The 15,735-nt window shown below is 36.3% G+C and overlaps 1 protein-coding gene across 1 annotated transcript; it reads left to right on the top strand.

The window, feature by feature from the left end:
• Nucleotides 1–3,062: 3,062 nt before the first annotated feature.
• LOC136219938 (histone acetyltransferase HAC1) lies at nt 3,063–15,229 on the top strand. The gene is made up of 17 exons (XM_066007543.1): nt 3,063–3,395; nt 3,927–4,206; nt 5,167–5,281; nt 5,503–5,797; nt 5,884–6,393; nt 6,526–8,330; nt 9,356–9,652; nt 9,743–10,021; nt 11,324–11,452; nt 11,590–11,790; nt 11,895–12,037; nt 12,143–12,455; nt 12,560–12,696; nt 13,395–13,473; nt 13,559–13,951; nt 14,394–14,611; nt 14,690–15,229. The coding sequence occupies exons 2-17, from the start codon at nt 4,013–4,015 to the stop codon at nt 14,802–14,804; spliced, it is 5,223 nt and encodes a 1,740-aa protein (XP_065863615.1). The 5' UTR covers nt 3,063–3,395; nt 3,927–4,012; the 3' UTR covers nt 14,805–15,229.
• The last annotated feature ends 506 nt before the right edge of the window (nt 15,230–15,735 follow it).

Below are 15,735 nucleotides of genomic sequence, written 5' to 3'. Positions count from 1 at the left end.
TCATAACTCTAACCCCAAATCTGCTTATTCTCTTCTCTCTCACTCTCTCTCCGTCGTGACGCCGTCGTCCCTCACCAGCATACCAAAAGAACGAAGGTTGCTGCTGTTTTTGTGGTTGCTTAATCTGTCTGGTTCTTCTCTCTCAATTCGAATTCGAACTAGAAGAAAGAAGGTTGATGTTTTTGTTAATTTAACCATTAATTCTTAATTCTTAATTGCTTGTTAAGTTATTATTATGATTCATGAAATGAAATATGTGTATGGTTTGGTTTTTTTTATTCTGCTATTGTTTGTCTCTGTTTGTTTCCTCTCAGTACTTTTTATTTGATGTTTGATATTTTATTATGTATTCATAATCTTTTGTCGTTATTTTTAATTTAGCTATGTAGCATTTCTAAATTCTAATTTAGCATTTGCAATTTAGCAACTTTGATTTCCAATTTAACATCTACACAGTTTGATTTGCAATAAAATTTCAAAGTGTCCCGATAGCTCCTTCAACTTATATAAAATGTTTAGTTAGTCCTCTGAATTTGCGTAAAATATAATCAATTGATCACTCGGTTGCAAAAAAGTAAGTTAAATGTGAAAAATATATTCTATGCATCTTAAAAAAAGTAAAACGACCAAGATCGGGTATGTGGTTCTAATATTAGAACAATTGATTAATATTTGAACTTTTTTACAACTGAGTGATCAATTGGTTATATTTTACGCAAGTTCAATGGACTAACTAAACATTTTATGCAAGTTGAGGAGGCTATCGGGATATTTTAAAAGTTCAGATAGCCAATCAAGTTTTTTAGACAAGTTAAAGGGGTAAATGATGTATTAAGCCATTTATTTATGTTATTGATTTTTTTATATAATTTTATTACATATATAGTTTGCCCCACTACCTACAAATCCTAGATTCGTCCCTGTTTCCATGTGTAAATTTATTTTATAAGTCATCTTCACTATTCGGTTGTTAAATTTGATAATTCATTTTAAGAAAATTAAAATAATTATACCAAATTAGGGTTCTAATAATATACATTTCGTAATTATTATTTCTGATAAAAAATTAGTCGTTCCTCTTAATAATTTAACATTAAATGTTTCAAAAGAAAATTAAAACAATAGACTTTTAAAATCGTTGATAAATACGAGGTAAAGTTGTCAATTTATAGACTTTTAACAGTAGAGCCCGTTTATTTATAAAAAAATATTGCTTTATTTTTTTTATAATTTATTCTGTTTTTTTAATCTAGTGTTCTTTTTATTACATCCATTATCCTTGATTTATTTGTTTAAAATAAATATATGTTTTTTAAGTTTAATTTTTTTATACAATATCCTTAATTATAAGATTAGTGCGAGTCAAACTAGATAAAACATTAACTATCTAAATTAAATGCTTAATTGGTATTTTTTTAATATCATTACTCTAAAAATTAAAGCTATACATATTATAATAAAAATTTTTGGTGAACATTTGACGTTCAAACCCTTCTGACCTCTAAATCCTTCGTAAGAATAGAAATGATTTGAATATAAATTTTATTTTATAATAATTAAATTTTACGGTGACCATTTAGCTTTCAAATCCTTCTGATCAATCGTAAAAACCTTTTGATCGATCATGAAAATAAAAATAATGTAAATAATAAATTATTTTATAAGTCACCTTCACTATTCGAATGTTAATCTGATAGTTCATTTTAAGAAAATTAAAATAAACACATCAAATTAGGGTTATAATAATATACATTTTGTAGTTATTATTTTTGGTAAAAAATTAGTCGTTCCTCTTAATAATTAAATTTCAAAGAAAAATTAAAATAGTGGACTTTTAAAATCGTTGATAAATACGAGATTAAAGTTGTAATTTTATAGACTTTTAACAATAGAGCCCGTTTATTTACCAAAAAATATTGCTTTATTTTTTTTTGTAATATATTGTGTTTTTTTAATATAGTGTTCTTTTTATTACATCCATTATCCTTGATTTATTTGTTTGAAATTAATATATGTTTTTTTAGGATTAATTTTTTTTTTATACAATATCCTTAATTATAAGGCTAATGCGAGTCAAACTAGACAAAACATTAACTATCTAAATTAAATGTTTTTTTAAGGAAAACAACAACTTCATTAACTAACAACAAGTAAATCCTGAGAAATTACGGAACAAAGCAAGTTAGGCATTAAATGTAAAGAAAAATGATTAGCGTTGAAAAGGGCTTGTCGTGCTATTAAATGAGCGGCGCCATTCGCTAATCGTGGGACAAAAGAGACAGAGAAGTCTCGATTAGAGTAAATAAGCCTACAATCAGAGAGAATCGATCCGAATATGGAGAAATCAGGATGGAGTGAATGTATTCCATCGACCACGAGCTTCGCATCTAATGCGAATTCAACCTTGGAGAAATTCAACCTGAAAACCCATAAAAGGCTGTTGCAGAGAGCCATAGCTTTCATGAATTTGGGATCTGTGAGCCCGTCAAACACCGAACTATAAATGTGATTTTGTATAAATGTTTACTTGACATTTTTTGAATACCGTTATTCTAAAAGTTAATGCTATACACATTATAATGAATTTTTTGGGTGAACATTTGACGTTCAAACCCTTTTGACCTCTAAATCCATAGTAAGAATAGAAATAATGTGAATATAAATTTTATTTTATAAGTCCATTTTTACTATATAAGTGTTTTTTTTAATAAACACTATATAAGTGTTAGATTTGATGATTTATCAAAAAAAAAAAAAAGTAAAATAGTAATGTTTTCCATGCCAAATTAGGATTCTAATGATATAATTTCTTTTTGGGTAAAAAAATTAGCCTTTCCTAAACTTTTAAAGAGAAAATTTAAAACAGTAGACTTTTAAAATCGTTGATAAATACAGGGGCAAAGTTGTCATTTCACAGCTTTGATCAATCGTACGATCACGATTAACAGCCCCAAATCCGTTCTCTTATCTTCCCCGTTCATTTTTATGAAATTAAATAAAAATTAAAATTTCTGCATTTTTATTTATTTATTTTTTGCTTTTGACGATTTGACGAAATTAATCCCCAAATTGAACCCCAGGAACGAAGAAGAACCCCTAAAAAGGAAAAAATAAAAATAAAATTCAATACTCTCATCGTTCTTCCGTATGGTCTTATGTCGAGATATCGATTCGATTGTCAATATCTGCTGTAGTTCATCTTCTTCGTCGTCATCGTCATCGTTAATTGTCAATCTGTGCTTTTTTACAAGGCGGTAACTGCGAACGTGTCAATTCGCACGTGCGATTGGGACGGACGGCGACGATCATCATCATCGACTTTGCAATTCCTACTGTTTTACTTGCTCAATTGAAGGCTTCGATCGTTGTTATTCTTTTCCAATTGCAACTTTCAGGTTTATTAGGGTTTCCTCTTCCGTACCTTGTTTATTTGATTCGTTTCCGTTTTCTAACCTAATTTAGGGCTACTTACTGTAATTAGTGTATTCATTCAAATTAATTTTTATTAACACTCAATTACGTCGTATTCAAGCTTCACTAGACGATCCACTTTTCTAATTGCTTCGAAACTTCAATTTAGGTTTTACTTAATTGATATTTTCAATTTATTCATGTCACTAATTCCTTAGCTCTTTCGCAGTTGCTTCTACAATGCATTTTTTGTGGTTTTGTGTGGTGGAATTAGTTAATCATCCTAATGCTAAATTCACTGCAATGTCAGTGCTCATATACATTTTTTGCTCTTTTCAGTTTCTATTAAGATGATATCTAAGTTATTCCTTTGATTGTCAGTAAATAGAACTTGCTTTCTCCCGGTATGCTCATTTTTGTAATAACTGTCCCTACGAGAAAAAACACTGAAGTAAAAATGGGTTGACATTGGTTGTATTCAAATGTTGATTATTTGTTCTATTTACACTTTTCAGTTGGACTTGTTCTTGAAGCTGGGAGTTTGTTCCTTGCGCTTGGAGGTCAAGCAACATGTATAAGTTATAGATAAGGTGCAAAGAAGATGAATGTGCAGGCACATATGTCTGGACAGATATCGGGGCAGGTTCCTAATCAGTTGCCCCAACAAAATGGGAACCCACTTCCATCTTCCCAGCTGCAGAATTTAACTTCTGCTGGCAGTGGAGGTGGTGCTCCTCCTAGCATGTTCATGGACCCTGAGCTTCATAGAGCTCGTATATTTATGCGAGAGAAAATGTAAGCCTACCTTTTTTTTTCCAGCTTAGGTGTATATCTTTTCTTTTTACTTGACTGAACTGAAAATATAAGCCTTCCATTCCAGTAAACTATTCCATCTTAGTATCTTTATTTCTACATGACTGGTGAATTTTTAACTCATTCTTCGTTGCAGCTGAAGCTAGAAAAAGTTCCAGCTTGGGTAGCCATTTGCTATTACATTAGGTTATCTATAGGCTTCTAATTTTTATGTAGGCACCCTCAGTTCACAATCTTTTTTAAGTTCTGTAGTTTATCACTGTATGACCTATTAGGGCCTAGTTCAGGCTTTCCGTGGAGCTTTTAGGGTTTATATATCACATATACTACAACGCGTATATGCATGCAGCATCTTTACTTTTTTTTTTTGTTGGGTTGTTCGAAGCTTGATCATCTGTTTTTTGTAGGCCACAAAAGTTCTAGTGTTATGTTGGTTATAAATGTTTTCATGTTTTATATACTTCAATTTATCCTGTTATGAACTATGTAATCATGAACCTTTGCTTCATGTGAAAATATGCAAGCTGTACCTTGAATTTGAGATAATTGGACCTTAATGTTGGCTTACATCTTCTTTAGGTTATCTTTGGTTGTCTCATGCCACTTATAAATCCTTCTTTCTCAACTTTTAGTCGATAGATTTTCTTCATTATTTAAATTTTCTTCACATTTATTTGAGGGCAAGCCTTGGCGCAACGGTAAACGTGTTGTTGTGTGACCGAGAGGTCACGGGTTCGAGTCTTAGGAGCGGCCTCTTGCCAAAAAAAAATTGGCAGGGGAAGGCTTGCCCCAGTACACCCTTGTGGTGGGACCCCTCCCCGGACCCTCGCTTAGCGGGGATGCGTAGTGCACGGGCCGCCTTTTTTTTTAATGCTATACCAATTTTGAACTTCAAACTGTGATTCATTGGTTATGTATGCTGACTCTTATTTGCCTTTCTAGTTTTTCAATTATAGTGCAGCGGCAGGCTCAGCCAGTCAGTGATCAACAGAAGCAAAAGTTTAAGGATATTTCGAAACGGTTAGAGGAGGGTCTTTTCAAAGCTGCTCAGTCGAAGGTCTACTACTATTTAATTTAATATCTATAAGAATGTGCCTTCCTTGTCTCTTTGGTTCTAAGAGTAAACTATAAGATGGTATTTGTCTCTTGGAAAATTTGTTCAATTTCATGGTTCTTTGTTTTTTGGTCAAGTTACAGCTATGCTTTTGTTTCTTTTATTTATTTTTTTGTTTTGTTTTTTCATCGCAAAAATTTACACAGAACTAAATTTTTCTGTAGGAGGACTATATGAACCTAAGTACACTAGAGAATCGACTTAGTATACTGATCAAGCGGACACCAGTGAATAGCCAAAACCAACGACACGTGCAACTTGTCAGTCCTTCCTCTTCTATTGGTACTATGATTCCAACACCTGGTATGTCACATGGTGGGAATTCCAATTTGATGGGATCTTCTGTGGATACTGTGATGATTGCATCTAGTGGATGTGATAGTATAGCAGCTGCAACTGTGAATGCGGGCAACCTGTTGCCCACTAGTGGTATACATGGTGGTTCTTTTACTAGAGATGGTTTGTTTTTAAGCCATTTTATTGTGATTGTAAATGTCCATTTGTTCCATTTCTTGTATCAGCTTTGTGAAAATCTGTATTTGCAGGAGTTCTGGCTAATGGACATCAGCACTCACCAGCCAATTTTTCTATTAGTTCTGGTGGAAATATGTCATCTATGGGTGTACAAAGAATGACAAGCCAGATGATTCCAACACCTGGATATAATAATAGCAATAATAATAGCAATAACAATAGCAACAATCAATCATACATGAATGTGGAGTCTTCTAATAATGTTGGTGGTTATTCAGCTGTTGAATCTACGATGGTGTCCCAGCCACAGCAGCAAAAACAGTATATTGGTGCTCAAAATAGTCGCATACTGCAGAATCTTGGCAGTCAAGTGAATAGCAATATCAGATCTGGCTTGCAGCAGAAATCATATGGTTTCTCAAATGGAGCGCTAAATGGTGGAATGGGAATGATTGGCAACAATTTACATCTTGTAAATGAACCTTGTACATCTGAGGGATATATGGCCACTACATCTTACACTAGTTCGCCCAAGCCATTGCAGCAGCACTTTGATCAACCGCAGCGACAGTTAATGCAGGGTAACATCTTCCTCCCCTTCTTCTCCTTCTTTCTCTCCTTTTTTTGTTGATGCATAAGTATGACTTAACTTGAGATGCTTCTACTTTATTTTGGGATCGAGCAACATTTAATGGCATAAATTTTACTATCAGGCGATGGATATGGAATAAATACTGCTGATTCTTTTGGTTCTGGAAGCTTTTATGGCTCTGTAACATCTGTTGGATCGATGATGAATGCTCAGAATATGACTTCTGTGAACTTGCAGCCTATGTCCAAAGCTAATTCTTCGGTAAATAATCAGTCGAACTTACATGGCATGCAACATACTGCGCATATAAAATCTCAATCTGTTGACCAATCTGAAAAGATGAATTTCCAGACTCCATTACCTTCAAGAGACTCTGTCCTTCAACCTCATCAATCACAGCAGTTTCAGCAACATCATCAGTTTCCACAGCAGCAGTTTGTTCAACCAGGTTTACCAAAGCAGCAAAGCCTGCAACATCAACACCTTCTACATGATGCTTTTGATCAGTCTCAGCTAGCATCTGATCCTGGTAGCCAGGTGAAGTGTGAGCCTGGAGTGGAACATCACAATGAAGTTCTTCACTCACACTCCAATCAACATTTCCAAATGTCTGATTTGCAAAACCAATTCCAGCAGAATGTTGTTGATGATCGTTCCAGGGTGTCACAAAATCTTTCTATGCCATCTGGACACAATGACATATGTTTACCCGTGACCCAAAATTCACAGCAAATGCAACAGATGTTTCCTTCACATCAAATGGTTTCAGATACCCAAACTGATTTTAGTTCCCTTCCTGTTGGAACAACTTCAGATCCAGCATTGCAGGGCCAATGGCATCCTCATTCACAAGACAGAACAGGCATGCCTAGGAGTATGTTGCACGACCAAAATGTTCACGATGATTTCCGCCAGCGAATATCTGTTCAAGACGAAGCTCAGCGTAATAATTTAGCTTGTGAAGGGCCAAACATTGTTCAAAATGCTCCAAGAAGCACATCAGATACCCAAAATTCCAATAGAGTTGTCTGTAGATCTGGAAATGCAAATCGTGACCGGCAATTCATAAATCAACAAAGGTGGCTTTTGTTCTTACGGCATGCTCGCCGGTGTTCAGCCCCTGAAGGCAAATGTCATGATTCTAATTGCATTACTGTGCAAGATTTGTGGAAACATATGGACAGATGCAGTTCATCTCCATGCACATATCCCCGATGCCACCATACCAGGATATTAATTCATCACAATAAGCACTGCCGGGATACTGGTTGCCCTGTTTGTATTCCTGTGAAAAATTATATAGAGGGACACATGAGGGCACGTATACGTCAAGGCTTAGGTTCTGGATTGCCAAGCAAGCCCAATGGTGCTGCTGACAATTCAGCTAAGTTCATTGCTAAAAATCCACCAGTTGCTGAAACCTCTGAAGAATTGCATCCTTCTTTGAAGCGCATGAGGATAGAACAGTCTGCCAAATGTCTTAAACCAGAGACTGAAAATTCTGGTGTATCTCCTATTATCAGTGATTCTCATAGGTCTCAAGTTACCCAGCACCAAGATTACAAACAGATTGAAACCTGTTTGCCAATCAAGTCTGAGTACATGGAAGTCAAACTGGAGGTTCCTACAAGTTCTGGACAAAGAAGTCCAACTAATAATGAGAAGAAAAAGGATCCTTTGGATGATACGAACAGCCAAAGACCTGATGGGGAATATGCTGTGAGAGACGAGTCGATCACACAAGAAGAAAACATCAAACCTGAGAAGGAGGCTGACCTAGTCAAGCAAGAGAGTGGTGCACAATCTGCTGACGGTGCAGCTGGGAAGTCTGGAAAGCCAAAAATAAAAGGTGTATCGTTGACTGAGTTATTCACTCCTGAACAAGTTAGAGAGCATATTATCGGTCTCAGGCAATGGGTTGGTCAGGTAATTCACATTTCATCCTTATTTTGCACTCCTTTTGATTTTGCAGCTGCCCATTTGTTTTCTTGTGTTATTTGTGTGTTTGTCTGTAAAAGTATACTTGATGTGTTTTATATGAAATTAGTGTGTTGTTGAATTCAGGAACATGACAATGTCATTGGTATAAGATATGGATTATATTTTTGGGGTTACAGTTAAACTGAAGTGATTATTGGTCTTGCAGGTTAAGTTTGCCTTGCATAGCAAATTCTTTTAAGAGTTTGATTTAAGTCTTAAACAAAAACTATGGGCACACCATCTGAAGCGCAGTCTTTTGCATATATGATCATTATATCTATTGATCTTGGGACCCTTTTTGTTCCTTGAACTGTAGTTGGACAAGCTTAATGGGAGTGCAACCTTGTCTTTTAGACTTTTTTTGTTTACGGACAATGTACCATCTAAAATTATGGATATGAAATGTGTCCGTCTGTATCCATAAATGTCCTCTTTTTAAGGCCTCTGTTCAGTTTCCCAATAGAATCTTTCTATATGTGCTGGGTGTGTTAAAATGAAAAGATTTATTTTTGTGGAATCTGCTTGCAAGACTCTTTCCTTTTTTGTTTTTCCATCCTGATAAATAACTTCCAGCAACGTTACTCATTTACGTTGCTCATTTCCTACCTTTATATTACATTTTCAGAAGATCGCTTTACAACTCTAAACATGTAGAATAGTGGTGTTTGTCTTTCAAAAAAATTGCATTATATTGTTCTACGTTGTTTGAGTGTACACCTCATGAAGCAATTTATGAAGTATTAACCAACATGCAAGTGTAAGAATATGTTGTTTTATTCAATGATTCTCATCCGTTGTACAATGGGAATTTCATAAAGCACTTCCTGAAGTATTAATAAATATGCAAGTGATTGAGAGTTGCTTCTGTTCTTTTTCACTTGCTTTTTCTTTGTGCATCTTTTCTCATTATTGTCTTTATTTTTATTGTTATTGTTATTGCATTTATTATGTTTTACTTCTCCATTGTGCAGAGCAAGGCAAAGGCAGAAAAAAACCAAGCAATGGAACATGCAATGAGTGAGAACTCTTGTCAGTTGTGTGCTGTCGAAAAGCTTACCTTCGAGCCACCACCAATATATTGCACACCATGTGGTGCTCGCATTAAGCGAAATGCAATGTATTATACTATGGGAGCTGGTGATACACGGCACTGCTTTTGCATTCCATGCTATCACGAGGCTCGCGGTGACTCGATTTTGGTTGATGGGACTGCTATCCCAAAGGGAAGGCTTGAGAAAAAGAAAAATGATGAGGAGACTGAAGAATGGGTGCGTTTATGTGTTGCCTGACTACCACCCTATTGCATCGTGGATCATAAATAAGTACACTTACAATTTTATTCTTTGATATTTCTGCAGTGGGTTCAATGTGACAAGTGTGAAGCTTGGCAACATCAAATCTGTGCGTTGTTTAATGGTAGGAGAAATGATGGTGGCCAAGCTGAATATACTTGCCCAAATTGCTATATAACAGAGGTTGAAAGAGGAGAGCGTAAGCCTTTACCCCAGAGTGCAGTTCTTGGAGCCAAAGATCTACCAAGAACAATACTCAGTGATCACATAGAGCAACGGTTATTCAGGAGATTAAAGCAGGAAAGATCGGACAGGGCTAGATTTCATGGAAAAAGTTATGATGAGGTGATTTGGTTATCATTTTTATTTTTGGGACTGGTTAAACATTTGCAATATATGATTGCAACATACAGTGCAAGATGGCTGAATAAGAGTGAAAGCTAAGATGCTTATTTTATTGGTAAGCCATCAGGTCAATCCAGACTAAAAAGTGTGTTAAGTCTGGGTTACCTTTGAGGGGATCAACCTGTCATGGAACCGATTAAACTAAAAGCTCGAACTCATAGTTAAAGGTCCACTTCATATTAATAGCTTACACACACCCACACGCGAAAGCACACTTGGGCTTGAAGCGTGACAACACAGGCCCATATTACCATGTCCTGCAAATAACTCAACAAATGGGGCTGCCAGGAATCGAACCCAGGACCACTTGGTCACACTGGCTCTGATACCATGTCATGAAACCGTTTTAGCTAAAAGCTCAAGCTGATAGTTAAAGGTCCACTTCATATTAATAGCTGACACACCTCCACACGTGAAAGCACACTTGGGCTTGAAGCGTGACAACACTGGCCCATATTACCATGTCCTGCAAATAACTCAACAAATGGGGCTGCCAGGAATCGAACCCAGGACCACTTGGTCACACTGGCTCTGATACCATGTCATGGAACCGATTGAACTAAAAGATCGAACTGATAGTTAAGGCCCAATCATATATCTTATATTAATCTCTGACACACCCCACACGCAAATGCCCATTAGGCTTGCAGCGTGCACAACACAGGCCCATCCCGCCATGTGTTTTAATTCCACAAATTAGTGAGGTTGTCAGGACTCGAACCCTCGACCTGATACCATGTCATGGAACCGATTGAACTAAAAGCTCGAACTCATAGTTAAAGGTCCACTTCATATTAATAGCTGACACAACCAAATAGCCTTTTGTGATATTACAACATTTTCTAATGTAGCCACGTCTTTCCATTTTCCACGGTTATTTTTTTCGAATGGATACGGGTTCTGTCTGCTGAGTGCTGTCGCTGATGGCATATGGTCTTCAAGTTTTTCCCTTCCAAAGTGAAGTAGTTTGATTCTTGAATTTTATGAATGTCATCAGTTTAGTCCTTTATAAGCTAAAACGTTGTCTGAAGTTTTTTTTTTTGTTAAAACAATTATTAGGCCAACTCTGTCATTTTCTTGTAAATTTTCTCTTATTGTATTCCATTCTGAGAATCTTTACGGTTGCCACAATGGAATATGTATTAAGAATGGCTTTCTCTACTTTCTCTTCGAGTCCATGCAATTTGTTTTCTCTATTTATGGTTGGTGTAATCTAGTTTCTATAAATACCTGCATTGATAGGTTCCTGGAGCAGAATCACTTGTTGTTCGAGTTGTTTCATCTGTGGACAAAAAGTTGGAAGTGAAGCAGCGGTTTCTTGAAATTTTTCGGGAAGACAATTACCCGACTGAGTTCCCTTATAAGTCTAAGGTAGGCAGAATGTAAATCGAGTCTGTTATACTATCTTTTATCACACTGTAAGTATTAAAGAGACAAAGAATTGCAGATACTGATATAGATATGGAGGAGAGATAACTTTGAGATTATTGACATAATTTTTCTTCCAGGTGGTTTTGTTGTTCCAGAAGATTGAAGGTGTAGAGGTTTGCCTATTTGGCATGTATGTCCAAGAATTTGGATCAGAAGCTCTTTATCCAAATCAGCGCCGCGTATATCTGTCATATCTGGATTCTGTGAAGTATTTTAGACCTGAGATTAAAGCTGTAACAGGAGAGGCTCTGCGAACATTTGTATATCATGAAATATTGGTTCGTTTGAAGCACCTATTGGTCTCACTTGCATTTGGTATATTGATGCTTAATTTGGAACTTTCATTACTCTTATTGGCCTTCATATCATTTTCTGTTTGCAGATTGGATACCTTGAATACTGCAAGAGAAGAGGTTTTACAAGCTGTTATATATGGGCTTGTCCTCCATTAAAAGGTGAAGACTATATATTGTATTGTCATCCAGAGATTCAGAAAACACCAAAATCTGATAAACTCCGGGAATGGTAAGCCTGGCTACTTAAGTAGATATCAATGTATTGTTTCACGCTTTTGAATTTCTGTCTATTACCGTTTTATATGGCTTCATTGGTTACTGTGTCTTTTCTCAGGTATTTGGCAATGCTGAGAAAAGCTGCAAAGGAAAATGTTGTGGTTGACCTAACTAATTTATATGATCATTTCTTTGTAACGTCTGGTGAGTGTAAGGCAAAGGTAACAGCTTCCAGGTTGCCATACTTTGATGGTGACTATTGGCCTGGCGCTGCGGAGGATTTGATTTACCAGCTTAATCAAGAAGAAGATGGTAGAAAACAGAACAAAAAGGGAAATACCAAAAAGACCATAACAAAAAGGGCTCTAAAAGCATCTGGTCAGTCAGATCTCTCTGGTAACGTGTCGAAGGATCTGCTACTAATGCATAAAGTAATCCTTGCCTCCTTTAACTTGTGTCTATTTTGTTCTAGGAGGACCTTTGTGTATTTACATTGGTCTGATAATTCAATCCTACGAATTACCTTTTTTTCCAGCTTGGCGAGACAATTAGCCCGATGAAGGAGGATTTTATTATGGTTCATTTACAGCATTGCTGCACACATTGTTGTAATTTAATGGTTTCTGGGAACCGTTGGGTTTGCAACCCATGCAAATTTCAGATCTGTGATAAGTAAGAATTCTGCAATTTTTACCTCCCTGTTGTTTAGTAAAGATGTCCTAGCACTATTGGTTGGAAAAAATTAGACAAATGTTTGTGTTATATTGTTGCTGTTCCAAGGAATGATTTCATTCATATTGGTTGCCTTGTTCTCAGGAGATGTTAAAGACTGAATCGATGCTTATCAATCTATGTTTCTTTCTTTATATTCCTTCTACTTTAGTCTCTGCTTTCTTCATCGGTTCCATTTTCAAGATCTGTGAATTGCCATCATCATGAATCCAGTTCCCCTAATTTTTTTTTTTTTTTTTTTGACATTCAACTTTCTATGCCATGTCATGAGGCGTTCTGGTCAAATTCTGTCACTTGATGGTCTTGTATAACATGTTATTCTCTTTTGCACAAACTACGGAATGAGACTGTTATGTGATGCCAGAAACTGTCACAATTAATTGAGCCTAGGCATCGAATTTCCATTTTCTTTGTTGTTTCTGGTCATTACCTAATCTGCTAAAACTTTTAATTTTAAACCGCACGAGCACCTATGTTTTTCAATGAGAGCTGTATGGTTAGGTTCTATGATGCTGTTCATTCTTTTTACTAATTCAAATGCATAGATTGTCATTCTTGTTTTCTTCTATTTTCTATTTTCTTAAGCTACTCTTTTTTGTTCACTCTTGATGTTTGTTGTCTCTGCTTTTATTTTGTAGGTGTTACGAGGTTGAACAAAAACGTGAAGAGAGGGAGCGACATCCTGCCAACCATAGGGAGAAACATTCACTATATCCAGTAAGTTGCTCAACCGAGGATTATTGTATTGTATCCAAGATTGCTCCCCAGAACCAACTGTTTGATAACTGACTTGATTGTGCAGGTTGAAATTACCGAGGTACCTATTGATACGAAAGATAGAGATGAAATCCTCGAGAGTGAATTCTTCGACACAAGACAAGCATTTCTGAGTCTTTGTCAAGGAAATCATTATCAGTATGATACTCTACGCCGGGCCAAGCATTCTTCAATGATGGTCCTCTACCATCTCCATAATCCAACTGCTCCAGCTTTTGTGACAACGTGCAACGTATGCCATCTTGATATTGAAACAGGCCAAGGTTGGCGCTGTGAAGTTTGTCCAGAATATGATGTTTGCAATGGTTGTTATCAAAAGGACGGGGCTATTGATCATCCTCATAAGTTAACAAATAATCCATCCACTGCGGATCGTGATGCGCAGAATAAAGAAGCAAGGCAGCAAAGGGTTGTGCAGGTAATCATGTACTCATTGTACAATGTAGGGGGAGATACGGTCCACTGGTTCAGTCCCAGGACTCCACCTTTCACTGGAAGGTCACTGTCCGAGTGGTTTCCTTATCCTCGTTCTTTGTGCAATAACAATGAGCAATTTTTTTAATACCCCCCAAGGTGGGGATTACCAAATGACTGGCATTTCCGTAAAATCAACCATTCAGAAACAAGTTCGATTAAGGATCTTCAGTTTGAGTGTGAATACACTGCGGACATGATTGTGTGTAGCTAAAAACACTTGGCATGTCATTACTTGGTGGGAGAGCTTTGCCTCCCGAGAGGGACCTACCTGGCTCAAATATGGATTAGTAATAGTATAGGCTGTCGCCCTAGGATACCATATAGTTTTTTTTATTTTGTTGAGGATTGTAGTGTCTAATGGTGATGCCTATTCTTATTTGCAGCTTCGGAAAATGCTTGATCTTCTAGTGCATGCAGCTAAATGCCGTTCTCCACACTGCCAATATCCAAATTGTCGTAAGGTGAAGGGTCTTTTCCGGCACGGGATAAATTGCAAGACACGTGCATCTGGTGGTTGTGTTCTATGCAAGAAAATGTGGTATCTCCTGCAACTTCATGCTCGAGCATGCAAGGAATCCGAATGCCACGTTCCCCGTTGCAGGTACAATTATCTAGCTATGTTTTCCTTATCTATCAATATTATAAATTACTAAACACAAATAAACTTTAATAATCTCAGAGATCTGAAAGAACATTTGAGAAGGCTACAACAGCAGTCCGATTCACGGCGTAGAGCTGCCGTGATGGAGATGATGAGACAAAGAGCTGCCGAGGTTGCTGGTAATTCCGGGTAACCTATTCTGTACATAAATATTATTATATGGTCATCGTTTCCGGAAAGAGAGGGAGGTAAAGTAGACAGACAACACAACACAACACACCTCAACTCGGTTTTTTGCACTGCTTGAAATGATATGCCATAAGTACAGCATATTATTGGTTTTTAGGGAACAATTTTTTCATTCATGTCTCCACACGACACGTCTGACTTTTCCCGACAAAACCCGACAAACAAGGCAAGTCCGAAATCAGCAGCAGCAGCAGCTAACTATTTCTTCCCCTCGAAAAGTATAGGATTTACTGATTGTGTGCTTATTATTAGCTAAGTTAAGTTAAGTAAGTCAGGGGCTCCTCAATTTGGTGATTCTTTGATTTTGTATCTGTTGATGACTGGGAAAGTGTACTATAATTGTTCTTCTAATCTGTGTCTAAGGGAGGGAGGGAGGGAGGTGGTTTAGTTTTAATTTAATCCCTCTTTTTTTTTTTTTTTTTTTTTACCTCGATTATTCACCCACCCTTTTTGTAGAATGTATTGCTGTTTAAAGTTGGAAGAAATAAGTTATATATATTTTAGAACTACACCATATTGGATTGTTACTCCTCTCTCATACTCCGTTTTTACGTTGTTTTAATTAATTTGTTCGTTTTTATATGTCGTTTTGTATTACCAATGTACTTTTAATAATGCTTTCTCTAGTAAGAGAGGTATAACTATTAAGCCTTGGGAAGAGAAGTATCAAGGGTAAATTTGTCATTTTAATAGTCTCATTAATATTGCATTGATGAAAAACCTTAAACGACGAAGAGTATATTTTTATTTTTAGGCAAAAAATGCAATGATGTCCCTAATCTTTTATCTTTTGTTGCATTAAGTTGTCTTTTATTTTGACATATTAAGTTCTTGAATTTTTTTATCACATTAAAATCGAGCCATAAAAGTTAGTT

The sequence above is a fragment of the Euphorbia lathyris genome, chromosome 1, assembly GCF_963576675.1.
Source record: "Euphorbia lathyris chromosome 1, ddEupLath1.1, whole genome shotgun sequence".
NCBI classification, from domain to species: domain Eukaryota; kingdom Viridiplantae; phylum Streptophyta; class Magnoliopsida; order Malpighiales; family Euphorbiaceae; genus Euphorbia; species Euphorbia lathyris.
The sequence above is the reverse complement of the archived record's forward strand: the minus strand, read 5'-3'. Positions and strand labels throughout refer to the sequence as shown.

Coding starts and splice junctions, on each gene's coding strand:
- LOC136219938 (XM_066007543.1), top strand. CDS start 4,013: ATGAATGTGCAGGCACATATGTCTGGACAGATATCGGGGCAGGTTCCT. Junction 5,798..5,883: donor TGGTTCTTTTACTAGAGATG/GTTTGTTTTTAA, acceptor CTGTATTTGCAG/GAGTTCTGGCTAATGGACAT. Junction 14,612..14,689: donor TGCCACGTTCCCCGTTGCAG/GTACAATTATCT, acceptor TAATAATCTCAG/AGATCTGAAAGAACATTTGA.